The following is an 11,456-nucleotide window of genomic DNA, read 5'->3' on the forward strand; positions in this document are numbered from 1 at the left end:
TTAAATTTCTGGTTGTGGAAGGGATCAGAGCACCAGCATTTTCAAAATGCCTGGGATCGTTCTAATGTGCAGCCAGGTCTGAGAATACTAGTAGCTGCTCTACAGGAATCCTCAGAAGCACAGCTCTGTGCCCTTCTGATGCCGCAGAGGCTGGCTCAGCGAGCAGACCCGATCAGCACAGCTGGTGAGAGGTTCTCCAGCTGTGGGGGTGGTGGGGGTGGGACAGCCACCATAGGAGGCCCTGAGAGTGAGTTATAGCCCGCGGCAGCTGGGCGGTGTGTTGGCGTGCTAGAGTGTGCAGGGAAGCCGGCTAGAGCAGGGCTGATGGGCGCGGCTTCGCCAGCCTCTTCAGCTGGCAATCAAAGTGCTTCTCACACACGTTCGTGCGAATCGCAGGGTTGCTCTCTAGGAAGCTCTGTTGCAGGAAGTGTAGGCTTTCTGGTACATTTCTATGTGCCCACCAAGCTTTGTGCGTTCCTGGCATTTGCTGGAAGGAACGTAGGAAATGAGAAGCAAGTGTTTACCTCCTGAAATGGAAGAATTTTTACAATGAACGCCCTCCAGATGTTAAACCCCGAATAACAAAATACTGTCTGAGACAAAAGCCAACACAAAGGAAGATGTGACATGATGTAGCTTAGGTTCATTTCATTAGAATTTGCCATCTGCCTTATATTCTTCTCTGACTGTTGTAAATTCTCAATCAGTTGTTTGAAAAAATAAATAAAACTGACACAACATTTCAAAGGTTACTTGTCTACAGTATTTGGTGCTGTTTGTCTGAGGGGCTCTCTGGTGGTTAGGAACTCATGAATGTGTATGCTGAAAAGGCTCTGGCCTCCTACCTCCTGAAGGGCCTTCCCCCTCCAGCCTCTGCATAATTATGTGGGAGGAGGGGGGTGGGGGGATTGTGGTTGGCTGCAAAGCCAGGAGTAAGCAATTCTCTCAAAAACAAATCCTGAAAACAGACTGTCCCTCCCTATCTGACATCATGTTTTATAAGTCCTCCTGTCTCAAAAACACCCAAAACCACAGAATTCTTCACCGGGGGCGTTTTGTGGGGTTAAGAGTATGTCTTTGTTGCTCCCTAATGGAGTCTCCTGCTGGTCTCAGAAGCCTCCAGTGGCAGCAGGTAAGTCCCGAAGGGAAATGCCTCTCCTCTGAATTATTGATTTATTCAGGGTTTAGAAAACCTGCAGGCATCAGATGGAGCTGGCGGCTGTGGCCACGTGAGATGGTTACTGGAGTAGGGAGAACGGTTTGTTTGTAGCCTGGCAGTGGGCCACAAGACCCATTGGGGTAGAAGGCAATTCTAGAATTTTTATTTGTTGAAATTTCATACTTTTAGACTTATTTTTAATGAGTTTACATATGTACATTTTACATACTGTAGAACATGCTGAAAACAGATAGAAAATTAAATGATAAGTAAATAATATATAAAGGGTACATGCTCACATTTTTTTATTGACGATATGCATGGAAACACACACACACACACACACACACACACACACACACACAGCCCTTGCTGCAGAAGCCTGAGGGGCATGAGATCCTGTTGACGAGCCCTCAGGGTTTCCAGTTCTTTCTCCCCGAGATCTCTCTGAGCGGTTTTGCTGAAGGGAAACGGCAATGACAGAATCAGCAAAGTCTGTGGCTGGGGAAGATGTCTCCTTACCTTCCTTTGTTGTTTTGAACTTGAACCGATAAGATGTCTCATGATATACGTCGTTCCTTTGCTGGGCCTCTAAGGAGGGTGTAGTTGAACAGAAGAGCTGAAGTAAGAACAAGACAACCCCATGCCTGAAAGATCTGCTATAGATCTTTTTTAGATCAGGACCCACTGGATAAAGGGGTATTTTACTCATATAGTTTACTGTGTCTTTTCTAAACTCACTCAGCCAAGCTTTGAAAAAATATTAACCCTGCAGGTAATTTCAACGTTCACTGGTTACTTATTTAGGCATTTACTGGTTATTAAAGCCTATTTGGTAGCATGATGAAGATCAAATGAGATCGTGTGCTGCCTTGTCTGTAGTGAGGGCTTGGTAAAGATTAGTCTCATTATTATGTTTTATTATTAGTATTAAATGCTATTGTCTGACATAGCTCCCGCTTGGCCTAACTTCCTCAAGGTGGTTCTCTAGCTACTGGAGGTTATTTGGGAGCCTGGGAAATTTATCGGCTTTACCGTCTCTCCAGGCAGGCCTGGTCGCACTTCCCATGGTCTTCAGGGGGCGCTCAATTCTCCTCTCCTATGCAGCGTTCTTACTGGGCAGGTCCCTGGGAATGCGCCATACAGGTCAGGTTGCTTGACCTTCATAAAAGGCTGGGGTAACTATTAGGGCTGAGAAGCCTGCATTATAAAAGGTGATATCTTCCTTCTTTGTGTCCCTGCTACCTTTCAAAGTGTCAATAAATATTTATTGAATTTAATTGTAGATAAAGAGAGGCAGTAACTTAAGTTAAAAAAAAAAAGAAAAGAAACTTCCTAAAGGTAGAATATGAGACAATACCACAGGCAGGGGTGGAGACCAAACCTTTGGGGTTTGCTATTCTTCTGACAATACTACAGAGTTTCAGCTTAATCTGTCCACATGGAGTCTGTCTAGCTGTCCTCCTTCCTCAATACAGAAGGTGGCGTGGTGGGTGGGGAAAGGCCCTGCCTTTGGTGGCAGGGTTGTGGTCAGGGGGTGTGACGGAGGAAGACCCTAGGCCTCATGGGAAAATGAAAGTAGACAGAGTCTTGTCCGTAGCAGGAAGTCAGCTCCCAGGTGCAGAAGTGTCCTGAAACCTGGAACTGTGCCATGTGCTATGTGCAGAACTAAGGGGCCTGAAGGTCAGCTCTTGGGAGCAAAGTGCTGCCTGTGTCTTAGCTTGGGCTCCGGTAACAAAATGCCATGGACTGGGTGGCTGTTTCTGGAAAAGCACTCTGTAAGTGATAAAACGCTCGCACGTGACCATTATCCTGTCTAACCCCAAAGGGCCAAGAAGAAACGGGCCTCTGGATCTGGGTCACTCAGAAAGAATCGGTTGGAGGCAGACAGACATTCGACCCCTGACTCTAGTCTATTAAATAGGCATAAAACACCCACCCGATGCCCTTACTGCAGGGATTAAGTGAAATAATGTACGTAAAGCACTCTACACAGGGTCTGGACTATAGAAAGTTCTCAATAGATGGTTTAGGGGTGGTGGGGGGGCAGGAAATAGTGCAGGGAAGGGGAAAAATTCCCCTCTGCCTATCGTACATTCTCAGCTGGGGCCCTGTAAACCAGCCTGGCAAAAGGCAGACCACCAAGGAAAACAAACAGAAGTTCACTCACATGTGCACCTACGCAGGGGCACACCCAGTGACGAGCAACCCCTGTAGAATTTGAGCTCATACAGAAAGGGGTTTGGGGCTCCTAGGCCAGGGGCAGTGAGTCATGGGACGGTGTCAGGGAGAGAATGGTAGCAGGTTGTTTAGTGAGGCTTAGCATGCCGACCCAAGTCAGCGCCTTCTGAGTTAGTAGGGGTTGTTGGGAGTCTTTCTGTTCCTGGCAGGGAGAGGGACATGCTCTTCTCAAACAGAAATGTCCTTTGCACAAGGGGAACGCACACCCTGGTGTCAGAATTCTCCCTGCATCCGCTGGTTCTCCAGGGTCTTAGCTCAAAATAATTCCGATGCCAAAGAGGCATGTCCTGGGGTGGCATACCCTCATAGGCTTCCACAGTCACCACAAATCCACACCAGAGCTCTCAGGTGGTTCCTGTTCCCAAGGAGTGACCTGCTGGGCCTCTGCACCACCAGGAAATAAGCCCAGCGGGGTCGTCCTCTGTCTTCTTTGCCCTCAGAAAGGAGGCTCACAGGGCCCGGGGGTGGGGGTGGGGTGGGGTAAGGGGCAAGCCTGCTACAGCGCCTGGAGGAGGCTGTGGAGCCAGCCACCACACTGCTGAGTCAGGATCCCTGGGAAACACCTCACGGCCGCTGTGGACGACAAATTAAAGGTGTTCACCGCCTTGCAGTGGGCCGGGGTCCAGCAGGTCAGGAAGCAGCCAGGATGGGGAGGATGTCAAGTTAACCAGAGCCTGATTTCCTAGGACCCACGTGGCTGTTAGTTATTTCCGCTTCAGGCTTTTATTTTATTTTTTTTTTGCTTTTGAATGTTCGACCTTTGGACCTAGACAGCTGTGCAAGGAAGGCACTGTTCGTGTCAAAGTCACCCCGAGTTACATCCAGTGTATGGATCCTCTCAGCAGATATGAGTTAACCGCTGTGAGTCAGTAAGGACGAACGCAGTAGGGGCAGAAGTCTGCTCCTTATATTGAATCTCTTCAAACAAGACTGCACTGCTTGACAGCCAGGCCTTTGTTCTACTTTTCTCTATGTCTATTTGGTGCTCAGCTCTGAGCATGGTGGTAACAATAAAATCCCACGGAGGGCTGTGTTCCATGCACCATTTTATTTATTTAACTTGATGTATTTTTTTTAATTTATTGATTTTAGAGGGAGAGAGGAAGAGAGAGAGAGAAACATCGATTTGTTGTTCCACTTATCTACACATTCATTGGTTACTTCTTTTTTTATTTTTTTTAAATATATTTTATCGATTTTTTTACAGAGAGGAAGGGAGAGGGACAGAGAGTTAGAAACATCGATGAGAGAGAAACATCAATCAGCTGCCTTCTGCACATCCCCCACTGGGGATGTGCCCGCAACCAAGGTGCATGCCCTTGACCGGAATCGAACCCGGGGCCCTTCAGTCCGCAGGCCAATGCTCTATCCACTGAGCCAAACCGGTTAGGGCCATTGGTTACTTCTTGTACGTGCCCTGACCAGGGAGCGAACCTGCAACCTTGGCATATCAGGACAACGCTCTAACCAACTGAGCTACCCAGCCAGCGCCCGTACCCCATTTTAAATGCTTCATATATACCACCTCATTCAATTTCATAACCAGCCTTAAAATAGCTTTCAATGTTATCCCCACTTTCTAAGTGGGGAAAATGGGGCACGAAAAGGTTAAATAATTTGCCCAGGTCACACAGACAGCAAGTATCAAGGCCGGGATTTCAAACCCTGCCTGCTCTTGTGACCTCTGTGCACGCTGCTTCCGTGGTATATTTATGAAGTTGGTGTCAAATGAATACAGACTGAATGACCAGGGCATCGTGTGTGTGTGTGTGTGTGTGTGTTTGTGTGTGTGTGTGCACACACACGCGCGCGCGCGCGCGCGCGCGCGCGAGCATACGCGGCTGTTTGTATGAATTAGCCAAATTCCTCTGTGCTTTCAGCGCCTCGTCATGGCCCCGTGTGTGAGTCTGCTGGTCTTTCTCCACGGAGTCCTTACACTTCAGATGGTGAGTGACGCTGCGCCTTCCCACTTCCTGGCCTGGCAGGGCTCCTAGGTTGACCCAGAGGAAGAGAGTCATGCGCTGCGGGTCTACAGACGTCCAGATGTCTGGTTTTCAGTGGTCGGCAAACTCATTAGTCAACAGAGCCAAATATCAACAGTACAGCGATTGAAATTTCTTTTGAGAGCCAAATTTTGTAAACTTAAACTATATAGGTAGGTACATTGTTATTAACTTAATTAGGGTACTCCTAAGCTGGCCTTTGCTAAAAATGTCCTCGATCTGATTGAGGTACGTTCGCTGAGGTCGACCCCTTCCAACTCTCCCATCCACACTCGTCTTGTATACTTGTTTTGTCTATCTCCTTTCGTCCATCCTCTCTGTATGTCCACCCCCCACTTCTTCTAACGCCAGTTCTTCAAAATAGACTCGCCCAGGCCGAAAACCGACTTCTGCACATGTGCCACGAAGTTTCAATCGCACTGTACGTGCACGCCTGCACCTGGTAGTTTGTGGAAGAGCCACACTCAGGGGGCCAAAGAGCCACATGTGGCTCGCGAGCCGCGGTTTGCCGACCACTGAACTAGGTCAGTTTTCCCCCCATTCTTGCCCCTTTTTATATCCATTCCCTCCTTCAAGAAAGGACCTAAATTCATTTTTGGTAAAATGAGGGTGACTAAAAGTCACTTAGGAGTCAGTACATTTTCAGAAATAATGTTTAACTTGCTGACGCTCTGTCTCCGTGAGGCGGGGAGAGTGGGAGTCTAGGTTGGGAGGCCCTTCTGCTCCAGGATATCTCCACAACACAGTCCACCGGGCGGATGTGTAGGTTTAAGTTTCTGCTTTATGATGCAGAAGGAAGAGCCCAGAGGCACAGAGGGAGGTGGAAGACGAGAAGGATGGAGATCTGAATGTCTGCCTCTGAGGCGTCACCATGCTGCTGCTCTCCTTGCCTTTCCTTCTGCCTCAGAGCAGCCCTGCTCCTCCCCCAACAGTCTGTTAATACCTCGTCAGCCCTGAGGGTGCAACGTACACAGCACTTCCCTGGCCCTCGCCCCACCCTCACCTAAACTCAGACACACTCATGCCTCCTCCTGCAGTTATTTTAAAAAATATATATGTATTTTTTTATTTTTATTGATTTCAGAGAGGAAAGGAGAGGGTGATCTAGAAACATCAATGATGAGGGGTTGTGGTTCGATTCCCGGTCAGGGTGCATGCCCAGGTTGTGGGCCCAATCCCCCGTGTGGGGCGTGCAGGTGGCTGACAATCCATGATTCTCTCTCATCATGTTTCTATCTCTCTCTCCCTTTCCCTTTCTCTCTGAAATCAATAAAAATATACTAAAAAAAGAAAAAGAATCAAGAGTTAAGGGATGGGATTGGACAGTTCAGCACTGGCTGTTGCATGGATTCACTCACTGAACCCCTGCTAGTGTCAAGTCTGGGCTCAGCACTTCATTGTCATCCCCATGGGAGGATTCAATAGGAGGTGCTCAGCGGACACCACGTAGGGCCTAGGACAGGGTGAGGACCAGGGTTGTCTGACATGCTCCATGCCACTGTCTTCATCTCTTTTGGAGTCATCATCCCCCTTTGAGAATCCATGTGGATCTTCCACCCCCACATGAACATTTTGCATCAAATGTCATGCAGACCTTCTAGAAGTCCATGGGCCCTTAAGATTCAGGAGTGCCGCCCTACAGGAAGGCCAACGGCTGTCCACTTCCCTACAGTGAAACATGAAGAAATTGTGCTCATGCCCACACCTCTCTCACTGTCCCAGCTGACAAATCAAACAGGACTCTTTCCAGTCTCCAGCCAGCATTCTGGGTGGCGGCACAAAATCGGCTTCTTTGCTGTCTGTCAAAAGTGAGGTATCTTAGAGGAGTCCCGCAGGTAGAAATTCTGCATGAGATGCTCCTTATTCAGACCTGTGAGGACAAGGGAGGAGGGGAGAACAGCAGTGGGGAGTGGGGCATACATTGATTTCTCTTTCTTATGATGCTGGAACATCAGGGCCATGCCAATATGTTAAATATTGATACCTTTCCCCACTCCTGCAATCCCAACAATCCAGAAAATGTCTTGTTCTTCCCACAAACCACCTGCAATATCTATATCCTTTTGTCATTTATATGTAATGTGCATTTTACATTTATGAAGTAAAAGATAAATATATATATATATATATACATATATATATAGTCTCAGAAATGTATACACACTTAACTAATAGCTCAATTGATGTTTATTTCTTTTCAGATTTAACCCATTGGAATGAATAAATATTCAAAGTTTGTATACAATTTTGGGAGGATACTCTGTATATGGTATACATGTCCTATGCCATTTTTCTTTCCTTTTTTCTCTGCTGTGCTCTTTCCTTTTTAAAAATTGTAACTATTTAGAATGACATCTTATTCTGTTTTAATCTATGGCACTGAATGTGAAATATTTCTAGTGTCAAGTTCTACATTTCCTCTAGGAAAAAGAGCTACAGTAATTGTGTGTTTTCTACTTGCTTGTGGTTCTGCTTCATTTTCTTCTCCCCTCCCCCCTACACACTCACAGACATACTCATTTCTGCTTTTAAATTCCTTCTAGCCACCACTTCATTCTTAGAAAAACAGCTTTTGGGCTTGATTGCCTGTGGTAGCAACTGGAACCCCTCCGTGAAAATGCAATCATAGCCTCATAGAATATTAGTATTGGAAAGGGACTTGCAAGTAATATTTTCAATCTTTCTGCTCCCCAGGACTTCTTTTTCTGGCCTTTTAGCTACAACCAAACTCCCTCCCACAGAGGTTTGATGTTTTAAGAATCTTGTCTATCAACTGCATTTTGCATCTCATATTTCATTCCTTTTCTTCACTCTTCATAATCAAATAATCTCTTACTGGACATGCTCAGTTAGATTACTGGCACTGGTCTTAGAGGATGCATCAATTATGTCCCATAAATATCTATGTCAATCCACAGCCAGAGCTTCTGATTGGTTTCCTAACACAAAACACACAGCACAAAGCCTCACCTCCCCCCTCCTCCCCCCTCCCCCCACTGTCACAAACCAAAACATTGTTTGGCTTGGAACTTCAGCTTAGGGTCACTCAGAGCAGGGCACATGGACTTCACTCTGGATATTCGTTTGGGGCTGTCACAGGATTGCAGTAGGTAGATGGTGTTTACAGGGGCCCTGAGTAAAATGCAAATTGTGTTTAGTACGCTCTAGTTAAGATAACTTGGAAGTGGGCAACACTTAAGATATTTCCAAACAATTTAAAAAATGTCTAAATATCAGTGCGGACAAGTCTGTAATCCAGATAAATCGGTTATGATCACCTTATTTCCTAAGAGTGCAGAGACAGATATTTTTGTACCTTACTTTGAAAGTATGAATGGAGTATTCCAATCCTTGTTTTTGGAAAGGAAGCAACAGACTGAAAGAAATTAGGGATTCTGAGGCAACTAAATTCTTCTTTTATAGAAAGGAGCGTTTGGTTTGTCAGAGGAGAGCAGTGACAGCATTCCTGGGCACAGAAAAGGCTACTACATATTTCAGCTTCTGGTAAGTCATAGCATATTGTCTTTCCTAAAGCACAAACTGGATTACCTTGGACCGGGATTCCTCAACAATGCACTATTGCTTTGGGGGCTGGATAGTTATTTGCCATTGGGTTGTCTTGTGGGTTGTAGCATCGTTAGCAGCATCCCTGGGCTGTCCCCTACAGATGCCCTACCTGCTATGTATGACAACCAATGATGCCTCCAGGCATTGCCAAGTGTCCCCTGGGGGGCACTGCTCCTGGTTTAGAATGCTTGCTTTAGATAATTTACAAAATAAGTCCATATTTGAATTGTAGAAGCTTAGTACAATGGTAATATTTGAAGGACTGGTAAAACTGAGTGTGTCCGAATTCTTCAAAATTGTGTGTACTGAACCTAAGTAGAAATGTTTTGGATTCAGGGAAAAACGTGTTCTTTGTGTTTTCTTTTTTCATATGAAATACCTCTGTCATACTAGAAAAATTCAGTACTGTGCTGAGTTTAGACGTCATAGCGTTGAAACCAACCACATGAATTCTAATGCCATCCTAAAGAAAATCCTAAGATTAAAATGGTGCCCACAATCAACAACAAAAGCAATTAGACATGTAGTGCATATTGACTAGGATGTTTGGGGCTCTAATTCCTGCCTATAAAGCTCAGTGTTTCCCTTAGCACAGCTGACAATATATGGGCTCAAGAAAAGCTGTGACTTAACTCACATTTGCTTGCAGCACTTAACTATTCTAACAGGCATATGACCTATGATGATAACTAGGTCACCAGAGATGAGTATAAAAATACCAGGCCAAATCGATTGGTCCTAGGGTATATGTAACATGGCACAGTTGTGCCCCAAAGATTTTTTTGTTGGAAATGTCCTAGCATTGGGTCACATTAATAACAAAGGAGGAAAATAAACCAAAAGGACAGAAAATACCCAGCCCATCTTAACTGTTTAGTCAAAGCACCATCATGGAAAGGACTCAGGGGGTGGGTGGTAGTGACCAAGATGTACACAGCAGGGTCTAAGGATACTCTAGGACCTTCCCACCTGGCTACACTGATAGAAACCCATCCTCATGGCTCGTTTCCCTGTGTTCTAAGTTGGCATCTGAGGGGACAGGTGACATTCAAAGTGTAGGCAGATCACCTTGGCCAGCGTGGTTCAATTGGTTGAGCATTGTCTCGTGCACCGAAAGGTCACCTGTTCAATTCCTGGTCAGGGCACGTACTAGATTGCAAGTTAGATCCCCATTGGGGTGCATACAGAACACAACTGATTGATGTTTCTCTCTTTTCCTTCCCTTCCTCTTTCTAAAATCAATAAAAATGTATATTTCTTAAATGTAGGCAAATCAGGAAAAAGCCAAACCAGTCTCCTGATTTAGTCCAATTTCAGCCTCACCCTACCTGTTGCATGTCATTCAGCCTTAGGGTCCCCCTTGTTTTATCTTCTATACGAGTTACATGTGCGCGATCTCCCAACCCCCACTCCTTCCCAGGCTCTTTCAGGCCCAAACTCTGTCAATTAGAATGGTGCCACCTGTGTATTCCAGCCAGGAAGTGCTTTCTCTAACTTGGTCTCTGTCCTTCTACTTACAGCCAATTCAAAGATTGAAAGGGAAACCAGAAAATGCTTTTGACAGGAAGGCAGCCGACTTGCTAGCTCTGTGGACTTCCAGTGTTTTTGGAGCGCCAGATAGAATTAGAACCACTGTCAACACGGTGGCAAGCTTCCAGCTTCCACCAGCACCTGTCATTCCTAGACAAAGCCCGCCCACTCTGACTCCTCCCGCGCTGGGGAGCACAGCTCTGAGAGGCCCTGTCCTCACACCCACCACCCAGTCCAAGATGCTGGAGAGCAATGGAGAGACCTCTGTATCTGGGAACCTGGGGAACTACTTCGGCATGTCAGCCAGGTTGTCCCTGATACCCCAAGTTCTGACTACTCCAGGTGTCCCCACAACGGGAGCACTTCGCAGCACCAGCTTCCCCGCCTCGCCCACCACTAAGGAACCCCGAGGAGACATGTGAGCTGAAATGCTTAGTCGTTCCCTCCCCCCCTCTTTCCCCCCGCCCCCCGCCTTGGGAGGAGACCAGACCCTCACCTGCCAGGCCCTGGCCAACCACCCCTGGCAATGTATGCTGTGAACGTGACTATTTTCGTTATGGGACTCACCTCAGTCAGTCACCAACTCCTCTCGGAATGAAATTCACCCATAAAGAAGCTTCACTGACCCAGGAAAGTGATGCTGGCACGTGCCCCAAAACCCTGAGGCAATTTCTCATTGTTACCTAAAAATAAAACAGCCAACTTTTAAATCACCTCTGCACTGTTATAAAAGTTTTTTCAAAAGCCCATTTCAGGCAAAATTGGGAGGCCATAGGAATCTGCTAACAGTTGCCCTGTCCTGCCTTTTTATTTTTGCATTTTCTTCCTGCCCTAGGGATGGTTTCTACCAAATCTGGAGAGATTCTGCAGTTGGTCATTTACACTTTTAATCCTACAGTTCTTCAGACTATTGCCTTAGTCCTGATGTCATTCGTTGACATCCAGCACTTGAGCTG

At 46.4% G+C, this 11,456-nt stretch overlaps 1 protein-coding gene across 1 annotated transcript; it reads left to right on the forward strand.

Annotated features, from left to right (window-relative positions):
- Window positions 1–977: 977 nt before the first annotated feature.
- On the forward strand, window positions 978–11,241 carry LOC102775188. Its single transcript, XM_006754557.2, has 4 exons — window positions 978–1,132; window positions 5,281–5,346; window positions 8,827–8,907; window positions 10,491–11,241. The coding sequence occupies exons 1-4, from the start codon at window positions 992–994 to the stop codon at window positions 10,920–10,922; spliced, it is 720 nt and encodes a 239-aa protein (XP_006754620.1). The 5' UTR covers window positions 978–991; the 3' UTR covers window positions 10,923–11,241.
- The last annotated feature ends 215 nt before the right edge of the window (window positions 11,242–11,456 follow it).

This window comes from Myotis davidii, unplaced genomic scaffold (genome assembly GCF_000327345.1).
Source record: "Myotis davidii unplaced genomic scaffold, ASM32734v1 scaffold892, whole genome shotgun sequence".
NCBI classification, from domain to species: Eukaryota; Metazoa; Chordata; class Mammalia; order Chiroptera; family Vespertilionidae; genus Myotis; species Myotis davidii.